The 25,855-nt window shown below is 36.6% G+C and overlaps 1 protein-coding gene across 1 annotated transcript; it reads right to left on the bottom strand.

The window, feature by feature from the left end:
* Nucleotides 1-915: 915 nt before the first annotated feature.
* Nucleotides 916-24,492, bottom strand: LOC127433250 (eosinophil peroxidase-like). Its single transcript, XM_051684963.1, has 17 exons — nt 21,793-24,492; nt 21,060-21,214; nt 12,874-13,035; nt 12,266-12,331; nt 11,483-11,576; nt 11,210-11,385; nt 10,975-11,107; nt 10,362-10,491; nt 10,049-10,255; nt 9,580-9,937; nt 9,247-9,407; nt 8,886-9,144; nt 7,636-7,806; nt 7,244-7,481; nt 6,971-7,167; nt 6,202-6,255; nt 916-2,507 (listed from the first exon to the last, which is right to left on the bottom strand). Exons 4-17 carry the CDS (start codon nt 12,327-12,329, stop codon nt 2,071-2,073), a joined length of 2,679 nt encoding a protein of 892 aa, XP_051540923.1. The 5' UTR covers nt 12,330-12,331; nt 12,874-13,035; nt 21,060-21,214; nt 21,793-24,492; the 3' UTR covers nt 916-2,070.
* Nucleotides 24,493-25,855: the final 1,363 nt, after the last annotated feature.

Genomic DNA, 25,855 nt, shown 5'->3' with positions numbered 1-25,855 from the left:
TGGGCTGTTCTCACTGCTACCATCAGGCAGGCGGTATCGCAGCATCAGGACCCGCACCAGCCGACTCCATGATAGCTTCTGCCCCCAAGCAATCAGACTTTTGAACTCTTGATCTCCCACGATCAAAAATACATCAGCACTGCACTTTATTACTCTTATATCTCACACCGGACTGTCATAAATTATATTATTATTATATTATATTCTCTCTTAACAACTTACTATCAACCGACAGCCTGAATGTCAATTCAGTACAATGCAACCTACTGTACATTCTATACATACTATATATATATATATTTTTTTTTTATTGAATAATGTGTATCTAATTGTGTGTATTGTATACTATACAGTGTATGTTATTATTTGTATATTGTGTTGTGTGTAATTGTGTGTATAATAGACTTTAAATTGTGTTGTGTTAATTTGATGTTATTGTAAATTGGTATATGTCTCATCACTGTCACGACTGCTATGTTGATCGGAACTGCACCCAAGAATTTCACACACCATTGCACTTGTGTATACGGCTGTGTGACAATAAAAGTGATTTGATTTGATTTTGAGTAGTATAACTGTATTATTATTTTTTTATTATTATTATTTTTTTATTATTATTATTATTTTAATAGGCATTTACAAGACATACTGTGTACAGAACTATAAATGTAATAGAGTTACATTTGAAAAATGACTTTTCATTAAGTTTTGACGCACTTCCTGTTTAAGCCCCACACACATCCGGTTCTATCCGAATACAGATACAGTTCATTTTGCCAAAGTAACAGATACAGTTAATGTCTTTGCTGCGCACCCCTATTATGTCCTGTTTGGTTAAGTATTGACACGCTGATACCTCTGCATTTAGAAAGAAGAAAATGACTGCTAATCAGTGGATGATAAATAAAGGTTTTTTTTGTTTATTATTTCACTTTGTTAAAAGCATACACAAAAAAGTTGTCACAGAATGGACTACAAATATTTTGTTGCAATATGACAACAAAACCAGCATACATAAAATAAATTAGCTAGTAAAGTTAGAAAAATGCTACTAAATAATAATGACTATAGTTTAGCATTAAATAATGCTACAAATACTTAACAATAAGTATCAATGAACCCTTAAATTTGTTGCTTCTATACTAAGATTTAAATGATTACAGCTTAGTACTTTGATAAAAATATAGGTAACATCTTTGGTAACAATAAAACACATATGCAATCACATATTAAAATAAATATATAATTAGCATTTTGTAGGCTTCCACTGTTCAGTTTAAAGGATTTTACTCTGGTTATTACATTTATTTTCTGAAATTTACTTTTTCCTTGCTATTCTAATAAACAAAGAATTCAAAGTTGTAACAACTTAAAAAAAATAATTGTAATATTATGCAATAATCTCAGAGTATCCAAGCAGTGGAATGTTGATTAAACCAGGATATAAAGCATTTGCTTGCTGTTTTTATAAATAAGAAGCATCGGAATATAAAATGAAAACAACATTTTACAACCCCAATTCCGAAAAGCTGAGACAGTATGAAAAATGCTAATAAAAACAAAAAGGAGTGATTTGTAAATTATATTCACCCTTTGCTATTTTGAAAGCACCACAACTACATATAATATGATGTTTTAACATCTGGGGGGGGCACCATTAATGCAGACTGATTTGTAAAAATTTTGGAGCATCATATACTGCCATCCAGCACCGTCTTTTCCAGGGACGTCCCTGCATTTTCCAGCAGGACAATTTCAAACCACATACTGCCCGGATTACAAGTGCATGGCTGTGTAAACAGAGAGTGTGGGTTCTAGATTGGCCTGCCTGCAGTCCTGACCTGTCTCCAATTGAGAATGTGTGGCGCATTAAGCGCATTCACAGTGGTAAACGAGTGTGTTGCAATCATCTGATTTGAAATTACTGTACATTAAAAAATAATAATAATAAATCACAGGGTAAAACATCATATAAAGTGTAGTTGTTGAGCTTTCAATATAGCAATGGGTGATTATAATTTACAAATCACAAATCCCAACTTTTTCGGAATTGGTGTTGTAATAGATTCCTTAATCAGCGAAGAGAATATGGCCAGAGAAGTAGCTGGAACTGGTTATTCCATTTGCACCCTTAGAAGTCTCTATCCACACACAGTCTCCTGTCTGAAGTGTCAGAACTACCTGCCCTTCAGCTAATGTTCGTACATTTAGATTGATTGTTTCAGCAGTTAGCTGTACAATTTGGTTTTTCTTTAAGGTCACAGTGCCCAACGTTCTAGTTCCTATGCATGAGAACTGAAATTCATATACACCAGGTATATTGCAGTAGAACAACCCTGTTGTTCGGTTATAATGGTTCTGGCCATTGTAAAGGACTTTATTGAACACAACAACTTTAGCAGAGATCGGGAGGATTGTGCCAAGGGAAGCAAAGAAGGCAGACTGTTGTCTTGTGGTATTAACAGGTGGTCCAGGAGGTCCAGGTGGGCCTTCTAGACCTCGGGGACCTGGAAAGAGCAAATATTAGAGAGGAAGATAAAAAAAAAAATATTTCAGTGAAATTTATACTTGATACTTCATGTTTTATTTTAGATTCCTACTTTTTTGCAAAATATATTCATTCATTATAAAGTTGGCAGATTGGAGCGGTATAGCTTCTGCAGTTATCCAGCTTTTAGGGCTAATACATGTTTTGGGCCTGAAACTGGCATGACAGTTATTGCTAAACAGCCCTGCTTATTGTAAGGTAATTCTTCTGTCTGGGCTGGAAAGTAGCTATATATTAGTTTTCAACAGAGGTGGGTAGTAACACACTACATTTACTCCGTTACATTTACTTAAGTAACTTTTTGGAAAAATGTGTACTTTTAGAGTAGGTTTAAAAGTGGGTAATATTTACTCTCACTCAAGTAAATTTCTAATGAATAAAATGTACTTTTACTTTGTTATAATAGGTGGCATTCCTGTCGTTGCATTACTGGGTTTAATTTTAATTAATGTGTAATTTATTGAGAGATTACTGAATGGGACTTTTACGTCAGCGGAAGTTCACATAGCTTCACGCGCTGCCACAGACTGTCACTCAAGCCGAGTCCATCACTGTCTGCTGCAGCATCAAGCTCTTCAAAATGAAACACTTTCTTCACTCAGCACAGTAAAAAAAGAATAGTTTCAATATGCAATGCCTTCATTTAACACCAAGACAAGCTGATATTTCAAGATTAAAATTGCAGCTCCAATTTAAGGCAGCACTCTGAGATAAGTCAAGGCTTTAATGATAACGCAGGCTTTTCTGAGACATGGTGATGGTCATTTGTAGCGTGATTCTGTAAATATGGGCTCTCGAGACATCAGTTTGTAAGTGTATATTTTTAAATCAGTGCAGCAATAATATATCAGTGCGCTTTGTCCTGCATCCCGCATGTCATGAGCAGTATTTACACATTTACCCCATGCCCTCACACTGGAAACTATCGCAGCTACTTCGGGCGGATTAATTGTATAAATCCATGTAAACATCCAAGTTAAGTGTAAATGCCTTTTGCTCTGCTGTTCGCGTGATTGACAACTGACAGCACTCTGCGTGTGCACAGCGAGGGGCACATGTGAGAGATGTGCGGGCATGAGGCGATCGTATGGCGAAGAGAGTGACTGTGTCCGAAATTGTTCACTCATTCACTATTTCCTGTATAGTGAATGCCAGTGAGTGCACTATATCTCAGCAGTGAGTGAACAAAATGAGTGAGTGAATTCGGATGCTGACGTATACACCGAGCATCGAAGCAAAAGCAATATCACATATGAACTTTTAAAATACTTGGGCCTTACTTGTTATTCTTATTAAATAATATATTAATACAATAAATCTTCATTCTGTTTGTCATTTTTAATATATATGTTAATATAAAGAGTAAACACATTTTATCAAATAAACATTATTGTATTTATTTGTTATAATTTAGTATCTTTAAACTACAATACAAGATGGGTAGCATTTCTGGGCGCATAGTGTCCTCTTCCAACCAAATTATCATAATCTACATGTGATAACAGAATATTTAAATCATCCACAGAACGATCATTTCCACTGTGTGCAGTCTCCTGAGTTAAAATAATATCACCTCAGTGAATTATTTAGTAAATAAAGAATTCTTGAATGGCAAAATTCTGTATAAGTATAAATAAAGAGTACATTTTAAAATGTATCTGTATGTTTTGCCTCTCTATATGTTATTTTAATCAAGTAATGATTTGTCAAGTAATTTAATACACTCAGCATGAAATAAAACATTGCAGGAGTGAATGAAGCAGTAAACTGGTGTCTTTCTCTCGCCTGCTCGCACTCACGTTTCCCCCGTAATAATTACTAGAAAGGTTTCCAAACCTCTTGTCTTATTGACAAATTCATCCAGATCTGACAAGAGCCCTTAAAGGAATAGTTCACCCAAAAATGAATATTCTCTCATCATTTACTCATCCTCATCCCATTACAGATGTGTATGACTTTCTTTCATCTGCTGAATACAAATGAAGATTTTTAGAAGAATATCTCAGCTCTTTTAGTCCAAACAATGCAAGTGAATAGGTGCCAACATTTTAAAGCTAAAATCAATATCCTCAGAAGCGATGTGATAGGTGTGGATGAGAAATAGATCACTTTCACATTCTTCTTCTTGTGTTTTTGGTGATTCATATTCTTCTCTGTATATTGCCCCCTGCTGGGCAGGGAGAAGAATGTCTAGCAAAAAATGACAAATATTGATTTGTTTCTCACCCATACCTATCATATCACTTCTGAAGATATGGATTTAACTACTGGAGTCATATGGATTACTTTTATGATTCCTGTATTTGCTTTTTGGAGCATCAAAATTTTGGCACCCATTCACTTGCATTGTACTGACCTACAGAGCTGAACTATTCTTCTAAAAATCATAATTTGTGTTCTGCAGAAGAAAGGAAGTCATACAAATCTGGGATGGCATGAGGGTGAGTAAATGATGAGAACATTTTCTATTTTGGGTGAACTATCCCTTTAAAGTGATAGCTCAGACATAATTTAATATTCTGTCATCATTTCCCTACCCTCATGTTGTTCCAAACCCGTGTGACCTTCTGTTTTCTGTGGAATACCAAATTGTTTGACTGAATGTTAGAGACTGACAGTCTCAGTCACCATTCACTTTCAAAATATGGAGAAAGAAAAAAAGACATTCACTGAAAGTAAATGGTGACCAAGGCTAACATTCTGTCTAATATCTACTTAATGTGTTGCATGGAAAAAAGAAAGTCATATGGGTTTGGAACAACATAATGGTAAATAATGACAGAATTTCCATTAATAATAATAATAAGAAGAAGAAGAATTCTATAATAAATGTTAAATGTGTATTATGTAATGGAATATAAGGGAGTTCACATCCATTATGTCATTTGTGAATGTAACGAGTTACTCACTACTTGAGTACTCTTTTAATTTGATACTTTCTTACTCTTACTCAAGTAATTATTTATGTTAGTACTTTTACTTCTACGTGAGTAATAGTAATTGTACTTTTAATTACAGTACAGTTTTTGGCTACTCTACCCACCTCTGGTTTTCAAATGGAAAAGTAGGAGCAGAACCTTTATTTTAATATTGTTTATCAAATCTTACCTTCATTGGTAGGCAATGATTGCTTGTTAGTTCTATCATCAGGCTTAATTAAAGAACACTGAAGCCCTGTTTACACCCGGTATTAGAATTAGTCTTGGGTGATCAAATCACAAGTAGTTAGTTGAGACACAACACTGTTTACACATTTTAACCTTTGAAATTGTGCGTCTCCTGTGGCCAATTGTGATCAGAGTTCAAGGGGAGGGTCTTTGATTTTGTGACTGCATTACTCAATACATCAGTGTGTTAATGCACAAAAGAAAGTGCAAAATGCATGAAAAGGCAGCACACTATTGCTTCCCAATATACTTATTTTAACGCAGCGGATGATTTACCAGTGAGTTGTCACTGTTGTCTAGGACGCATAGGAACAAATTAGTGTTTACACAAATGGTGTTTCAACCACTTTCAAATGTGGTTTGAGTGATCGGATCACAAGATGTTTTGGACCCCATCTATCTTTATTTATCAGTGTCTGCTTATGATCGAATCACTAGAAACAAATGTTAAAACCAGGGTCTGAGTGAGTTGATAGATTGGCTTACCTTGTTCCCCTGGAGGTCCTCTGGGTCCGGGAGGCCCTTGAAAGGTATCAGAATCTGAGGGGTTAATGAATAGATGTTACATTTATGTGCTATAAGCCTAATTATTTATTATCTATTATTTTTATTTTTTGTAAAGAAATCAGTTTAAAATGTGACATAAGCAGAAAACCCAAGCAATAAGCTTGAAGCAAGTAAAAAGGGAGGAATGTCAGGATTTAACAGCTTACAAAGCTTTGGTGCAGTTCCCAGGTAAGCTATGAATTACTGCTTAACCGTGAGACTACGTTTCACAGCCAAATCTGTGAATTTATACTTCACTGCACCAATCCTGTGTACAGCAAGTGGCCCCATTTAGCTGCTCATGCTTTGTCCAGTTGAGAGATTTTGCAGAGAAGTTCATTTTCATTTAAGCTAAATAATACTTAATGCGCAAAACAACCACTGCTTGCACTTTTTCTTGAATTCAGGAGAAAACAAACTTGTCTAACCTCAATTCCATTGTTTGTAAAATGTATGCCACTGTCACCTGGAAGGTCAAATACCAAACCAAAGGTGAACCAAACCATGGTGACCATGCAGAAAAATTGTAAAATGTCAATACCATATATGTGCCTATACTACCATGAAATTGGGTACTTTGCAAGCATATACAGTATAAAGTTAGGTAGAAGCTTAGGCAGAAAATTGCAGTCAGAAGAAGATGATTTTTGCTATATATGACCACATACACACAGTATGCATTTAAGAGTTCTTATGGTTGGTGCCTTACCAGTCTCAATCCAAGGGGTGAGGTCAAAGGCTGGGATATTGTCACAGCTATTGAAACTTGCAGAACTGCTGAAGCGGAAAGGATCACTGGGAACATTACGAATTCCTGTGTTGTCACAGATGATGCGGGCCAGAGACACAGAGGCAAGTGAAGCTTTTTGTTTGGTTGTGAATACTTCTTTGTTCTCCCACCATAACCTGAACACAATCACAACTGGCATTAACATCATTCACACATAAGCTAGACTATTAGACTAAATGCACAGAAATGTACCTGTCACCCTGGCGAATGTGCTTGAACTGCATAGAGATAAGGCAAGCAAAAAGTGGACCAACACGACCACCAGGTACAAAAGGCTCAGCGACGCCTCCTAACCAAACATCAATGTTTGCAGGGGTTTTGTAAAGCTCAATCAGCCTGCGAGCTAATTCAGTGTTGTTCATCACCACAGCCAATTCTTGCTCATTCTGAGGGATGGACAGTCCACAGAACTGCCGCCATGCATTATAGCCTTATGAGAAACAAAAGGAAGGTATCTGGTAAGTTTTATCTCAAAAATACATGGAGCGCTAAATTAAGTTATAATGCAGCAAGTTTGGCTAAATTAGCTTCATGTGGTTGGTTTTCAAATGGTCAAGACTTTGGTAAGAGGCTGGAATGTTTACCTGGTATACCGTGGTCACGACTTCTTTGCATGTTGAGGGCAGCCAGGTCCAAAGCAATGTGGCTTGTAAAAGCAAACAGCTTCTCTCTAAGAGCATTCACCATCATGTGATCCTGTGTGTTAAGTTTTGCTGGCCGACCGATCAATCCTCGAAGCAGAGGATCCACGCCACCTAACAAGAAGAAAAATATGGAGGGAAGTTTTAGGGCTCAGTGGGTGGACTGCAACAAATCTTTACTACATTATCTGTTACAGGTTGCGTTCCATTCAGAAAATGCCCTATTCCCCTCTAAGAATTTACACTCCACTGTGAGTGCTTGGAGGGCTGAAAGGTCTGGGGCTTAAAATTACGGTCATTTTTATTTCAAATTCTGTTTGAAACGACCTTACAGCATATCTACCATGATTGTTTTCCCCTCAAACTGCCCTGCCAAGGCATCACTGACCCCATTTACACCTGGTATTAAGATGTGTTTTGGTTGATCTGATCACAAGTGGTGTAAATATAGTTGTAAACGGGGTCTAAAGCGTTTTGTAAATTGGATCACAAAAACCACATATGGAGGAAGTCAAAACCATGTGACCATAAGGCATTTGATCTGTGATATGCAAATCCATCCTGATGTGTCCCAGATAGCAGCAAATCACCATATCTCACCTGTCAATCAACCTAAAACAAGAGTTTTAAACTATGCTAGTTAGGTGTGGCTTTAAAATAAAATTATAGTTAGATGGGGAAATTTGAAAAAGGGAATACATATACATGCAGGAGAACTTCACTGATCTTCCTCAGTGTGCCTCATATCAACTTGCAGTGACACAGATGAGGAGCACACACATCTGAAGCTCAGTTAACACAGGTACTCCACTAAAATAATTTATAATTCTGCTCAAGATGTTGCATTTTGCTTAGATTACATTTCAGCTTCATCTGGGAGAAAGAGCATGCTGGTTTTGTTCACACTTTCCTTGTCTTTTCTGACTTTTTTGCAGTTTATTATCACTTATTATTAGCAGTAACACTGACATAGTTATTGATATTTGTTGTCATGAAATCTGAGACCCTCCCCTTTGAAATCTGAAAACAAGTGGTTACAGGAGACAAATTTGAGATACATGGTAATATCAGGTGTAAACAGCAATGAGTCTCATCTGACCACATGTGATCGGAAACACGAGATGCATATTAATACCTGGTGTAAAAGGGGTCATTTATGCTGTTGAAACACTTTGCAAGTCTCCCAAACTTACCCTCAAAGATCACCCTCCAAGGAGCAAAGAAGGTCTCAAAGAGGGGCACACTTGGAAATTGAGGATGGTTCTGATAATTTTCATCGAGACGAAATATGATGGGTTGGATGGCCAGGTGGGCAAAACGGAAAGCTGCAGTAGCAAAGACATTAGCAATGCTAGGGTCCACATTCTCATCATACCCTGGATATTGGCCAAGGTGTTTACTGTAAGCATCAGGGCCAACAATGTGTGGCAGGTATTCCCTAATCACCAGTATCTAAAAGAGAAAGATTTAGGAGTTCTTGATAATACATATCTGTTCAATTAAATGTTGTAATTACTTGTTTGTGTCAATGGATTTTTCTTTGGGTGGCTTTACCTGTTGGTAGGCACCCACAATCTTTCGTGCCTCTTGATAGAGGGTTTCACTACTCCAACTAGGGTTGAGTATGTGAAGGGCACGAGCCAATCGGTTGTGCTCCCTCATAAATAGAGCATGTAATGAGGTAAGAGCAATGTTCTCAATAACACGACCATCCCCTACACAAAAAGAGAGTGCATTAGCATTAGCTTAATGGAGTTAATGCAAAGAGTAGGGCATGCATAATTGGAGATGCTGAATTTACCAACTGTTGACTACTTAAACATGATAATTTCCTATGAAGACAACAAATTACTACATTTACCATCAAAGAACGAAAAAGTTCCTGACCTGCAATAAAGCAAGGCACCTCTGTCAAGTTTGTGTCATTGAGGATTTTCCCACGTGTGGCACAAATTTTGCTCTGTACATTAGTAAAGGGCAGGTGCTCTTGTCCATTATCAAGGAACTGATTGTTGACACGTAGCAGACCACCATCATTGGTCAGATCACGCAGCTCCTTTGCCAGCCCATCCTCTGTCCCATAAACCTGCCCAGCATCTAGAAAAGCTGTTAGAGCATTGATCTGTTCTCGAACTTTGGGGACACCACCAAAGATAAAGGCAGTGTTCCCGGCACCACAAGCAGGTGATGAACGGAAGAAGGGGAGACAGGTGTCAGGACTCAGACGAGGATCTTCCTTCGGGATCTGAGTTCAGACATTAAATATAGCATGAAAGACACTGCAAATTAGGAATGGAAGTAAACAGGTGGGGGAAAAAAACATTGAGAGACTTCAAAGGTATAAACATTGACTGACCGGAATTGGGAAGCAGGGTTCGGAGCGTCCACAGCTCTCATCACATTTGAGGCCATTGCTGAAGGATCTAATGCTTGGTGAGGTGGGCGTAAGAGTCAGATCATGGTCAACCCACTGTCCAAAGATTGTGAGCATGAAGGTGAAGTCATTATCATTCTCTACATCAGCATCCGCAGTGCTTAGAATACGATTGGAAACCAGTCTGACCTGGAATCAATGAGAAAGACAGAATTTAGTAGCTGTGAACTGATTTGTGACCTACCTGATTGTCAAGTACATATTAGTAAGTAGATTATAAGTATCTCCATCATACTAGGGGCAGTAATGCACCGTTGTGCAATGTGTTGGGGTCCCATCCTTTGGGCTGTGAGATGCTATCCTCATACTTTGCAGGCAGCCAGCGAGTGAAAGGGGTGTTGGATGCACCAAGGAGTGGGTTCTTCCTAAGGATTGATAAAAATCACAGAGCTCAGTCCACAGTATTGATTCTCTTGTTTTTCAGTAACTGCATAAATACAATTGTAATTAATGCAGTAGGGTCCAGAAGTCCACAACTGAAAATGCCTCTATTTTTCTGATTTAATAATTTTTTTGTGTTTTATTACATATTTTATGACCATAACATGTCGAGTGAAAAATTGAAATGAAAAATTAACTAGAATTTCAGAATTTCTTCGTATTTTGTATGTCCCCCTTTTGCTTTAATAACAGCATGGATGTCACAAGTTTGACAAAAAAAAATAAATAAATAACTGAAATTTTGTACAAAAAGGGGTCAACATGGTCAATGTCACAAATTTGATTTGTGACCTATAAATAGTGTACTGTATCACACTATCAAACTTTTGAATCCCAATGTATTGTATCAGTAAAAAAAAATTATTAGACTTGGAATAATTACTCTGAATAAGGAGGGAGGGACTGACCTGTTGTTGCAGACATTGGAGGCAGTTCGATACTTGTTTATGAGGGGTGTGGTCCTACAAGATGGGGGCTGGGTTTGAGCGGCACAGCCTGTCAGACGCTTGATGGTGTTAAGCTCGTTTGGAGTGAGTAGACCTAAGAGAAAAAACACATTGACAGTTGTGGGCATGGAACATCACACTGTAATGGATCAGATCTGCATTTCTGTGTGAGTTTTGCAAGGTGTTGCCCTCATACTTGTAGCATTGATGGACCTCTTGTGTGCATGATGAGCCTTCTCACTGATCAGTCTAAGTGTCTGCTCCATGTAATCTGCAGCTCTCACTGCCTCACGGGTTTTTCTAGCTGGTTGTTTCATAAGACGCAGTTTGTCGGAAGGCTTGATGACATCCTTGCGCACCCTTGCTAAACTCCTGGAAGTGGGAAAATGTATGAGAATAGATCAACGACTGGCATGATGGCAAAATAATGTTGAGCAATTTACTGTATGTTCTTACAAACTTTACTCACTCATCACGGGAATACTTGTAAGCAGCATCTACGATTTTTTTGGCTTCCTCAATTGAATCAAGAATGAACTGTCTTCCAGGACTCTCTTCTTCTGCTAAAAAAGAAAAGGATATTATGAAATGAGACATGAGCTGTCTAAATGACTCATGACCGCAAAACTGGATTTTTTGCAGCTAGGGCTGTAGATTTAACGCATATATTTAGTGTGATTAATTATATGAAAAAAATAGTGCATTAAAAAATGTACGCAATTAATCATACCCTTGATCCATAAGTAAATTCCATAATAAGAAATGTTCCTATCATCTTGAAACAGCACTTATGACTAGAGGTGCTGAAAACTAGTGAAACCCTACACAACCAAAGTGAGATGCTCCTAAACTGTCCATCTGATTGGGGGGGTGCTTAATATGGTGCACCTATTGTGCCCCTTAATATGGTACCCCTATGTGTTGCATACATAGCATATATGTTTTTTTTTTTTTCCCTCTGTCTGCTGCCAATATATATATATATTTGAATTATCTGAATTCTAATATTTATTATACTAAATGTGTAATTATATTAATTATTATATACTAAATTATATTTATTTTGGGGCCTTTTTCAGTAAATATTGATAAATGCCATAAATTTGATTAATTAATTGGCGCATCATGTAATTAATTTGATCAAAATTTTGTAGTTATTGACAGCCCTGCTTGCAGCATAAACACATTTGATGCTATATTTTGCATCTTTTGCTGTCAGATTTTTGACAGCGTGATTAATTGGTAAACTTACCTAAGGCATTTGTTGTAAGGGCACAGCTGCAGCCCACCACAAAAAGAAACGTGTGAAGATTCATCTCTGTAACAGAGATATAAAAAAGAAGAGTTGTTATATTTTAACCATATAATAGACCATTTTATGTTTACTAAAATTGGACTTGAACAACTCAAGCACTGTGCCATTTAATGTATACACTTTTTTATTTAAAAATGCAGACATAAAACAGGAATTGAGAAAAAAAAAAAAAAACAATACTGTGTTATTGACTCTTTGGCTATGATCTGTTCTGTGAGACAGGTTCAGTTCAACTGTGCTCAGAATTAGCGCTTATGACTAGAAAATGGAAACTGTGTGAAAACTGCAGTAACTCAATAAATAAATAAATAAAAACATTTAAACAAGTAACTTTACATCCATTTTCTCAGTTTCAGCATTGGCGTAGTGACTGTGTTTTTGGCTTCAAGAGGCAGAATAATCTAGACTAGACTTTAACACATTAATTACTTTACATGCCTTTCACTGGAATCAGCATCACTAAGATTAACCATAACCACATATCATTTTTTTTTTAAATTTGCGATTAAGTAAGAGAGAACTTCAACATGTTTAGAATTTCTCACCTGTATATCAGATTTTTGGCTCTCTGGGTCTAACTCAAGGCTCAGAGTGTGTTGTTCTGGCTGAGGATGGAGCAGATGAGCTTTTAAAGCAACCCTCATCCTCAATCTGTGATGCATCACTCAGGGAGTCTCAGGCGTGGCTACAGGATTAGTTCCTTCTTCCTTGTCGCAAGTGCAGTGACCGTGTGCGTACATTTTTTCAATTATTAATTGCAACATTATTTGAAGTGACATTCTTAGGAAAATTTTCGATTATCTGACAAAATATTTTTACAGTGTGCAAAAAACAAGCAACAGTACTGACACAAAATTATAAATAATATTCTAGTCCTGCATACAGTATTGTAAATTATTATACACTTTGTGCCATATGATGTGTATTATTATATAATTATCATTATATACAGTAAATAATTATATTTCAATAATTATTATATAAATTAAATTATAAATTACAAAATAAATGTTAAAAAGTAATGCAATATGAAGTTTGAGGGTTAGCAATTTAGAGGTTGTATAAGAGGGTATAAATATATTTCAGACCATAAGATACACCACCAAGGAATAAAAATGTTTCTGAATTTGGTAAGTGGTTTACTGTAAATTACTTCACTACCTCATTGTCTTCCTGTTTCTATTATTATTTTCTTTCTTTAACTAACACAATAAATCTCTTTTGTTAAACTGACAAACCATAGTTAGGTTAAAATAGTTTTAACAACCTAGTGACCTATAATCTCTGACTAACTTGCCAGTAAACACCCATGCTAGGAACTAGAATTTCCTTCTCTAACTATTTATCAGTAAAAAGACCATATTTACTGACTTTGCATCTGTCAATGGCTTTGAACAAAGGACATGTTGTGACTGATCCAAGCCTAGAGACTAATTATTTGTTTCAAGCATTAGCCTAAACCAAGAATGTCTTTGACAGAATATTTCATTGACATCTGTAATATTGCACATGTTCACACACAATGGCTCGACTAGAACGAGGATGACTTCAATGAAGAGAATATTTGATATAAGCTAAAAACCTTGTCAGAATTTTTTGTGTTATTATCAATTATTCTTTCAGGTTGTTTGTGTTTTGTCAGATGTCCTACTTTCTGTTATTGGACATTCAGTATATGGGGTCTCTCATGTATAGTACAATATGTTTCTCATTTATTTATCTGCAGAAATCAGTTCCAGACAAATCTTACAGCCAACTTCTGCAACAATGATTAGTGGTTCCATGGCAAGTAATGCCCTGTCACAGTAATTATATTCATTACTTTTGTACTACTAAAAGAGTCTACAGATTGGTTGTTTTTTGGTTACATGTATAAACACAACAATGTTAAAACAATGTAGAGGAAGTTATTTTATTTTGTTGGCTAACTGAACTAAAGCAAAACCTCAAGACAAAATCTGTTTTTAAAAAGAGATTTTGCTATTAGATAAACAACAAATACTGTATCATGTAATAGCTCTACACTTAATATATATATATATATATACTGTATGTTAAGATTTACACATTTCAATTTCACAAAATTATATCAAATTGAATAGAGAAATCTTTAACAAAATAAAATTTAAAAATAAACATTTTTAGTTTTATTCATTTAGTTTTGGGGAAAAAAAAAACAATTTGATGAAACTGAAAGCTATAAATTTTAAAAAAATAGGCTAAAATACACTGGCGGCCTAAAGTTTGGAATAACGTTCAGATTTTGCTGTTTCGGAAGGAAATTGGTACTTTAATTCACCAAAGTGGCATTCAGCTGATTACAAAGTATAGTCAGGACATTACTGATGTAAAAAACAGCACAATCACTATTTGAAAAAAGTCATTTTTGATCAAATCTAGACAGGCCCCATTTCCAGCAGCCATCACTCCAACACCTTATCCTTGAGTAATCATGTTAAATTGCTAATTTGATACTAGAAAATCACTTGCCATTATATCAAACACAGTTGAGAGCTATTTGGTTCGTTAAATGAAGCTTAACATTGTCTTTGTGTTTGTTTTTGAGTTGCCACAGTATGCAATAAACTGGCATGTCTTAAGTTCAATATTAGGTCAAAAATGGCAAAAAGAAACAGCTTTCTCTAGAAACCCGTCAGTCAATCATTGTTTTGAGGAATGAAGGATATACAATGCTTGAAATTGCCAAAAACTGAAGATTTCATACAAAGGTGTACACTACAGTCTTCAAAGACAAAGGACAACTGGCTCTAAAAAGGACAGAAAGAGATGTGGAAGGCCAGATGTACAACTAAACAAGAGGATAAGTACATCAGAGTCTCTAGTTTGAGAAATAGATGCCTCACATGTCCTCAGCTGACAGCTTCATTGAATTCTACCTGCTCAACACCAGTTTCATGTACAACAGTAAAGACAGCTAGAATGTCAAGGATTTGCAAAGCTGTCATTGCTGCATGTGGAGGATTTTTTGATGAGAAGTCTTTGAAGTAGTTTTTTTCAAACTGTAATAGTAATTTTTCATGTAATTAATGTCCTGACAATACATTGAAATCAGTTGAACGCCACTTCGGTAAATAAAAGTACCAATTTCTTTCCATAAGAGCAAAATCTGTACGTTATTCCAAACTTTTGGCCATCAGTGTGTATTTTTTGAATGTAAATATTGTTACATAGTGCTACAGATGTTACTAAGATTACAATTATTACTTTTTGGCCTTTTCATTGTGTATCAATTGACTTTAGAAAAAAAACTATTTTTGGTATTATTGAAGTATTTTAATTAATAATTGTTTTAATTATCAGCACTGGACACTCCAACTTGCATGTCTACAAAAACAGCTAATCATCTCATGTTTAACTAGGACAATGGGTCTCATTCACTAGCCGTACAAATTGTCAGAGCAGAAGGAAGTAAGTTTTCTTCCGGGATAACCTTGTGCATGGCTTGATTCATGCGTCTTTTACAAAGACGAATCTGCCCGATTCCAGCCTTGCTGAAGCACCCCCAGATCATCACCAATCCTTTTTTTTTTATTCTTTTTTTTTTATCCCTTTTTCTCCGAATTTGGAATGCCCAATTCCCACTACTTAATAGTTCCTCGTGGTGGTGCGGTTACTCACTTCAATCCGGGTGGCGGAGAACAAGTCCCAGTTGCCTCTGCTTCTTAGACAGTCAATCCGCGCATCTTATCACGTGGCTCGCTGTGCACGACACCACGGAGACTCCCAGCATGAGGAGGCTCATGCTACTTTCCGCGATCCACGCACAACTTACCATGCGCCACATTGAGAGCGAGAACCCCTAATCACGACCATGAGGAGGTTACCCCATGTGACTCTACCCTCCCTAGCAACCGGTCCAATTTGGTTGCTTAGGAAACCTGGCTGGAGTCACTCAGCACGCCCTGGATTCGAACTCGCGACTCCGGGGGTGGTAGTCAGTGCCAATACTCGCTGAGCTACCCAGGCCCCCTCTTTTTTGTTTTTTTGACCAGTTTTCATTTTCTGCAAATAAATGCTCTAAATGACAATATTTTTATTTGAAATTTGGGAGAAATGTTTATAGAATTAAACAAATAATTTTATTTTACTCAAACACACAGTAAATCCAGAGAAACTTGTCATTTTGCAGTGGTCTCTTAATTGTTTGCAGATATACACATATAGAGATATATATATTTTTATTTTTTTTATTTATTTATTTATTTGTTTGTTTTTTGAAGTCATTTTTAAAATGATGTGCATAATAGCTGGAGCAGGGATAAAAAAAACTCACACAAGCACTAGTTGTTGTGAATCTGGTGGAACATTTTTGCTTTTCTGTGCATGTGCAAGTATGCAAAATCCACACAATAATTAGTGAAATTGACCCAGTCAGTGTTTGAAAAATGTTTAAATGTCTTGTGACCTTTTTTATATATACCAATGCCATATGTGGGTGTGTGCATGCAGTTTGTCAATCAATTTTCTTTTTGCATTCCATCCAACCACACAGAGTTTGGCTGTACTGGGTTAACAAGCCAAACCAGGTTTATTCCAATACAGCATCTTGAAGGTTACTGTAAATTATTCTTTCACAGGATTGTGCAGCAGCTGATTGATACCAGTTTTACTCCAGCTGCACTCTGGCATTGCATCAGTCTAGGCACAGTAATGTATGCGGCTGTATGTTCTGCTCTCTCTCATGAACTTTTCTCTGTGTCTATATTTGACAATGGGAAAAGTTTGGGCCAGTGAGAGCCACCTTCTGTAACTATGTGGACAATTTTCCTTATGCGACCATATACTTGGAAAGTGACCATCATTTCTGTTTGTCATGATAATAGAAAAATGGCTTAGAAATCACTTAAACTGCATGCCAAATCAAATTTTCTTCTTGACAGCTCTAATATTATGTCAAATTATTACAAAGCCTTCATGTAAAAAAAAGAAAAAAGAAAAATGGATTGGTTTATGGATATCTTGCATGTAAAGTGTTACCGATATTATTCCGAAAAATAAGTAGAGCAATAAAATAAGAAATGGAATATTGCATAATGTTTTTGCAATTAGTTGCAATTATGGCTACATTTTACTTCTAAAGAAATGTTCAGTTTACCCCAGAATGGCTTAACTTACCCTTTGACATGGTTCAACTTACCCCATAATATAGGAAATATGGGAAATGGGGCTACTTGACCAATGTTTTAAGAAGTCACTTCTATGGATGTTATAAATGCTCTTGTATAATTTTGACTGATAGGAGACATCCTGGAATATAGTTAGGTGCATTAGTTTTACCTCTACTGCCCATCAGTTTGATGCTCTTCTAAAGTTGTTAGATCTGTCCCTCTCACATTGCAATTGTTTAGGAGGCCCGTTGAGTTGACTAAGTACATTTCCCATTGTAATAGTATAAGAGGTCTACTGAGCAGCACTTTTGATATTATGTGGTTTCTTTCATTTCCATGCAGCCAATCAGTGACTTTGAGTCAAAAGATGCTGTTAGGGCATCAACTTGTCAAGTATTTACTGTAAACTAAATTCAGAGTAATAAAGTTTCAAAGCTACACTCATTATCCACATTACATTTGATTTCCATTTAAATCAAAAGCTAAGTTTCTTATGTTTTACAACTTCTTACAATTTTTGAAAGCATACTTTTACATGGCCCAAACTAAATAGTATTTTTACACACATATACAGGTGCAAGAAAAAGTATGTGAACCCTTTGGAAATAGCTGGTTTTCTGCATTAATTGGTCATAAAATGTGATCATCTTCATCAAATTCACAAGTATAGACAAATACAAAGTGCTTAAACTAACACCACACAAACAATTATAATCTTTAATGTCTTTATTGAACATCTCTTTAAACATTCACAGTGCTGTGTAAAAAGTAAGTGAACCCTTGGATTTAATAACCTGTCGATCCTCCTTAGGCAGCAATTACTTCAACCAAGTGTTTCTGGTAGCTGCAGATTAGACCTGCATAACGTTCAGAAGAAATTTTGGACCATTCTTCCTTACAGAACTGCTTCAGCTCAGCCATATTCTTAGGATGTCTGGTGTGAATGGACCAGACTTGAGGTAATTCCACAGCATCTCTATTGGGTTAATGTCTGGGCTCTGACTGGGCCACTCCAAAAAGTGGATTTCTTATTTGTATTTTTAGCCATTCTGTAGTTGATATTTCTATGTTTAGTGTCATTGTCTTGCTGCATCACCCAACTTCTACTGAGCTTCAGCTGGCAAACAGTCACCCTGAATCTGATGATGGTAAGCCATCCAGGCCCAAAGCAGCAAAGCAGCCCCAAATCATGATGCTCCCTCAACCGTACTTAACTGTTGGGATGATGTTTTCATGTTGGTATGCAGTGCCCTTTTTACATCATACGTAATGCTGTGTGTTCTCCTCAAACAATTAAATCTTAGTTTCATCAGTCCACAAAACATTTTCCCAGTAGAGTTGTGGAGTGTCAAGGTGGTCTTTGGCAGACTTCAGGTGTGCAGCAATGTTTTTGTTGGAAAGCAGCAGCTTCCTTCGTGGTGTCCTGCCATAGACACCATGCCTGTTTAATGTTTTCCATACATTAGACTCATTAACAGAGATGTTAACCAGTTCCAATGATTTTTTCAAGTCTTTAGCTGTCACTCCAGGGTTCTTTTTTACCTCACTGAGCATTCCACAGTGTGCCCTTCGAGTCATCACTCTACTCTCCTCTCCACCAATAGCTAGTGTGTGGTGGGCATTCTGGCGCACTATGGCTGCCGTCGCATCATCCAGGTGGATGCTGCACAATGGTGGTGGTTGAGGAGATTCCCACTACACTATGTAAAGCACTTTGTGTACCTAGAAAAATTGAAGGAATGTAAGGAATTATTATTAATTAATTATTATTATTATTATTATGAATTATCTTGACTAGACAGCCACTTCTAGGGAGAGTAGCCACAGTACTAAATCGTCTCACAGTTTGTCTAACTGTGGACAGATGAATATCTAAGCTCTTCGAGATAACTTTGTTACCCTTTCCAGCTTTATGAAAGCAACAATTCTTGATTGTAGCTCTTCTGAGATCTATTTTCTGGGAGGCATGGTCCACATCAGCAGATGCTTCTTGTGAATAGCAAACTCAAATGTTTGAGTGCTTTTTAGAAGTCAAAGTAGCTCTAACCTACATCTCCAATTTCGTTTCATTAACTGGATGCCAGGTTTGCCAACTCCTGACTCTAATTAGTCTTTGTTGACGTCGTTAGCCTAGGGGTTCATACACTTTTTCCAACCTACAATGTTTCAATGATGTATTCAATATGCACAAGAACAATACAAAATGTGTGTGTTATTAGTTAAAACAGATTGTGTTTGTTCATTATTGTAACTTAGATGAAGTTCAAACCAGATTTTAAGACAAATGTATTCATAAATGCAGGTAATTACTTTTATTTTTATTAGTATTTTTCTTGCCACTGTATATATTTGAATTCTCTGTCTTGTTTGCTTTTGTTTTGGTGCAAATTCTATGTCAGAGATGTGAAAAAATAAAAAAACCATTTAAATGCACGTTTATTGTGATACAGAAACAAATCTCTGTTCTACACCTTAAGTGTGAGTGACATAAGATAAAAGTTTGCGATTAATCATTCACTAATAAATTAACCATTAATCACTAATCAGTAACTCCAAACATAAGTTGGTGAATGAAGGTAAATGATTGCAGGTAACTGAATGGAAATACAAGCATGAGTACTGCAGCAGTACCATCCCAGCCAACATTTCCATATAGCCCCATGTGGGTTTTTGATGGGCTGTCAATTGGACCCTACATAGGCAACCCAAATGGGGTCCAGAAAAAGTTGTCCATCGGCTCCACATGGGCCCCATTTTTGTTAGCCCATGTGGGCAAAAGATGGGGACATTGTGGGCACTCAGTGTGGCCCATGTGGATGTTCATTATATGGGCCCACTTGGGTCCCAAATGGGTGCCAACAATGGGGCCAAGGTGGACTACAAATAGCACCTTTATGGGGCCCGTATGGGTGATCTTGCTGGATCCACAATGGCCCCTTATTATTTCCTCTTATATGGGGCTTTTGTGTGGCCAGAGTGGACTAAAAGTTGGCCCCTTTTAATTAAATAAATCTGATTGCTCTGGGTCAAGTTAATGTGCTGCTCTGCACTTTTGAACCACTCCAAATCTAAGTTACATTGTCTTTGTAAACCTGTGCCTGACCAAACCAAGAATGCCTAAAGTCATCTGAGTCTGTCTATCCACAATATTCCTGAGTCCCATGATGCTTTGCGGGCAATGTGGGTGGAACTTCTGGTTAAGCATAAATAATCATTATTATGTACTAACGCAGCATTAAAAATGACAGAAACTTGAGAACAACTGATCACAGAATTATAGCAAGGCGATATTGTTCTTCCTCACCTATCTGTTAATGATTATGGGTTTCAGGATGATGGCCAAATATTGCAAATAGAAGCATTTTAGTTATTTTGTTGAGTCTTTATCCATCAAATGGAAGAACCTGAGCAGACTAACCTGAAAGGTTATTGTTCCCCAAAATATAATTATGAGAAGAAATTAATATTCCTTAAATCACGGTGCTGTTTAATGCTTGATTCTGATTGGCTGACATGTTCTAAGATGTTAAAAATTACAACTGAATAAATTAATAACTGGTTATAAATAATAAACAATTAAAAAAAAAAAAATTTCAGCTTACAAATCTGACTGTGCTGCCCTCCGTTTCAGGTCCTGCTGGGCTCTCAAGGCACAGTTGCCCTCTCTGTCTCTTGAATTTTCTAAATGGTTTACTGAAGGCCGGATCCACCTCTTTCATACTGACAGTGTGCAGCAAAGGGTTCTGCTTCAGGTTACCTGTGAAGCAAAATAATGAATTCATTTTAAGTCAGGGTTACTACTGCAGCAACAAGGGCACAGCTCATCGAACCCATAAACAATACAATATGCCACAGAGAGCAAAAGTGCTAGCTATGAAGCAAGCAATTTACATGAGCATAGGCCAATCAGAAAAAAAAAAAACAAACAAAATACTTATACTTGTAAGCGCCATTTTCCAAAACTTTGTTTATTTAAGTAAACGAAGGATGTTGAAATGTCTTTTTACCACACAAAGTATCAAAATGACGTGGTTTTCAGAATTAATGTTTGCCATGGCACCGTGTGAGGTTGAACTGACAGGCAAGGTCTTTTGTCATAAAAAATTTTTTTTTAAAAAAGGCGTACGGGTAATTCTTCGGACACACTCGAAGCTCCTCCCTCTGAGACCTAAAGTTGAGATGTAAATAAATATATAGTAGAAAATATATTTACAACAGATTTTCATAATTGTTAGAGTGCAGTAGGGGCAAGTGGGGCAAGTGAAGCCAGTGGGTACACTAAACCACCCCCTGCATCTAGACCTACGTATGATTTGCTTATGCGAGAACACTCACCACAATTTTCTGGAAGTCAGACTCACAGCTTCAACTGCACACACTTCAGTAAAGCTCTTCAATGGAAAGGTGACCACCTCAGGCAAGGTCACAAACACCTGAACATAAAGGCTGATTTATAACATTTGCTTAACAAATGTGCAAAAAAAGTATTAGTTGGATAAAACAGTCATAAAATAAATAAATAAATAAATTTAAAAAATCATAATACTGTAGTGATGAGTGAAAATGTATTAAAAAAGCATAGTAAACCCGTCTGTTTCCCCATGCATACCGATAATGTACATTAAATGTGAAAAATAAATAAATAAACGACTTTTCACCTCTTGTCCTAAATGTCACTTCTTATGAGTTTTTATTATCATTATCGTGAGGCCTTAAGAGAGAAAAAGGTTTAGTGTTAGATAGATAAATAAATAAATAAACATCCTCTGGCACTGCTAAAGAGAGTCAGAAGTGATTGTTTGTATACCCCACATTTTATAGCACAATTTGCTAGCTAACTGCAAATGTTATAATTTTCAATCTTTCGATTGCTAGATCACGTCAGGTGTTTGTTAAATCTGGGCTTGTTAAATCTTGGCTTTAACCTCCCTGAATTCCAAAATCTCCAATTATACGAAAGCAGATGTAAAACTGGGTTAAATTCAGGCTATATACAGTATCTTTCCTTGATATAGAGTTTATATTCTTCGACACACAAGAGATGATGGTGTTCAGGTGGTGACCGTTTATTTTCAAACGAAAAGGCGGGAGGAGGCATGCTGACGCACGTCAATCGTCAAAGCTTGTGGGTGAGGGACTACATGCAAGTGCTTTGATCAAGTGCTGTGTGATTTAATTAGATAAGTAAAATAGTGTTTTTGAGCAGCACATTTTGTGATGCTATCACTAAATAAATTAATAAATGAACACAGTATATATCTACAGTATACACAAACAATTTAATAACGCACAGAATTTCATATTCTTTTAACCATATTAAGTTAACAAATTAATTGAAAATGCATCAGTCAGTTGTACCTATTAAATTAAATCATCAGCAAATACAAACAACAAGTAAGTAATTTATATATAGGCGTGGCAGCGGGGGCGTGGTCAAGCATCTCTCCGGAAGAGAGAAAGCGGTATGGGCGCTTACACCTGAGTTAAATTATGTCTAACACCTGTCTCTAATTTCAGTGAGCATGGGGAGAGCAGCATAAATAGAGCCACACAGCAGATAGACGAGAGAGCCAGCCAGCCAGCCAATTGTGAAGCCATGAGTTTATTAGTTCAAGAGTATATTTTTAAGTAGTTTGTGTATTTTTGGGAGTTAATCATTGAACAGTGCAAGAGCCCTGAACGTGTGTATTTGCTGTAGTAAGGAGAATAAAACGCTTACCTGAACCAGGAAATCTGCTTCTCGCCTCCTTCCACTGAGAAGTCTTACAATAGGCTATAGCCCAAATGGGGCCCAAACAGGACCCTCAAAAAAACAATATTGGGCAGCCTAACTGGGGCCCACATTCAGCCCATCAAAGTGTCCAATCTTACCCCATGCCCAGATGGTGCCCACATAACCCACTTAAATCCCATGTGGGGCCCAATTGGACATGTTGGCTGGGATGGTTCTTGTGTTGTTTCACATTTAATCTATTCAAAGTGCACTCTGTTGGGCCAAACATCCAGAAACTTCTCAAGTATAGACAAATACTTTTCTAAGAGAAAGCTTCTCAACATAAAAGCTTGGTTTGCTTGCCATTTGCTAACGATTTCATAAAAATGTTTAACATGTATAAATAAAACTAATAAGCATTATTATCTGTAATGGGTAAGGGATGGACAAGGAGGAGGCAGGAACTGGCAGAACCGTCAACGTAAACTTTAATGACATAAACTCAACTTAAAACAACATAAAACACATAGACAGACGCACACAGCGGCCGCGTGTGTCTGTCTCTCTCTCAAACTGGCTTCTCCGACTCATCTTTATCTCTCTCTCCCACTGATTAGGCGCCGTGCACACTCATGGCCTGGCCATGCCCTCCTCCTTGTCACAGTAATATATAAATGTCAAAGAACTAAAGAAACTCTTTGACAGCCGTCTTTTACAACATGTTGTAAATGAGCAAGTTACTGTCAGTATAACAATCAGTGTTAAGCACACTATACAAGTTTATTTAGATAACTTGAATTTACAAGAAGGATTTATTGAATAAGAAAATGTATGAGGAAGTTTTAAGCTAAAATACTGTAGGGGGAAATTCCTGCATATACATAAGAACATATTTATTGTTCTCTTTTGTTTACCATGATGTAGATGCTTTCAAAGATAGTCTATAAGAAATGAAAATACACTGCACCCTTTCCCATTGTGCAACAATACATTTCCCTTAACCAAGCAATTGAACAAATTATTTTATAACTGGGGTAGCAGGAACGAACACTTGCTTTTTGCTGTTTGAACATGAACTAACTAATAATATTTAGTAAGACAAATATTAGCACCTCAATCCACCCTCAGAATAAACATATTCTAGCAGAAGTTAGGCAGTATTGTGTGTAGTGTTATGTTTGACTACACAATATAAAATTCTACAAGTGCAGATCTAATGTTCAGCTCTGGTGTAACATCAGAAAGATTAATCTATTCAGATTTTACAAAATAAAAAAATTTAAAATGTTTTACTTTGTAAAGTGGCTTCCTGTTAGAGCTACTTAGACAAAAAGGCTTGTTTATTGTTCTGTTACAAACTATTTGTTTAACTGATAAAATAGAAAACTATAACTAGATTTTTAAAATTTCTGAATAATATGTGATTGTGGTTGCACTTGCAACACAGTCTCATGGCAACTTGTAATAATTAGTTCAAGATGGTGAAATCGTAACATATCGTATGACTTGGCTTGACTTAGTGTGACTTTTAGACCAACAAATCAAGAATTTCAAATCAACACAACACAGGCATCACATTTTAGCTAGCGTCCTATCAAATACTTTATTTTAAGAAAAGAAATGTATCTGAAGAAATTTGGTTACTCGTTACATATTTATTTATGAAATATAAATGACTAATGTACTGTATGTCAATAACCTGTAATAGATTCCCCTTGTCTCATTCCAAACCCCAACGTTTTCTTTCTTCCATAGTACACATACGTAATTTTCCTATTAATATCTTGGTTTAGGTTAAGGGTTTTGATAAGGAGCTAGGCTTTATGAAAAGGTTTAGGTTTGAGTTAGGGGTTAAACTCAGGAAAATTAGTTATAACACCATTTGTTGGTTTGTTTATTTTTCTCTATGGAAGTAAAACTCATACATTTGTATACAAGCCAACTTGAACACTATTTCGTCATCTGTTACTATTATAACGGCTTGTCACGAGACTGGGTTGGTGTCTGCTAGGGTGTTCTGGGAGGTTTCTAGCTGTTGTTTCTTGCTTGCTGAGGTTTTAATAAGTAAGCTCAGCCTGAGAAAGCATGTCCCCGCTTCCCCTACAGAAGGATTTGCTGTGAATTTGGTTATTAAAGGGATTAGTTCATCCAAAAATGAAAATTCAGTCATTGTTTACTCACCCCTTTGTTGTGATAACCCCATATGACTTTCTCTCTTTTCTTAACACAAAGGGAGAAACTGTGAAAAAAATTTGTGTTCAATGATGTCATAAAATGGCAGTTTATGACCACATCTTCAAGCTTCAAAAGGACACAAAAGTATAATTCAGAAGTCTAATAAATTATTCCATGAGTCTCCATGATTGTTATGAAAGCATATGATAAGGTTTGGTGAGAAACAAATCGAAATCTAATGTATTATTTAGTGGAAATGTTCACTGACCATTGATCTCCTGAGCGGGTTCATGATAGGGCACGAGAGCAACAGTTCACGCAGCTCCCTCATGAAAGTTTTTGGACCGGTGCCAGTTCACAGTGGTCAGAGTTACCCGCACGATGCAGAAAATAGAAAACAAGCGATCGACAGAATGTACCGTCGCTCTTTGCTGCTGGTTAGGACAAAAACTCTGATTAGCATAAATAATATACATTTTATCGCATGTCCTTTGCCATCAGATTAGGACA

This window comes from Myxocyprinus asiaticus, chromosome 43 (assembly GCF_019703515.2).
Source record: "Myxocyprinus asiaticus isolate MX2 ecotype Aquarium Trade chromosome 43, UBuf_Myxa_2, whole genome shotgun sequence".
NCBI classification, from domain to species: Eukaryota; Metazoa; Chordata; class Actinopteri; order Cypriniformes; family Catostomidae; genus Myxocyprinus; species Myxocyprinus asiaticus.
Note: the sequence above shows the minus strand (reverse complement) of the source record. Positions and strands in the feature narration are given on the sequence as shown.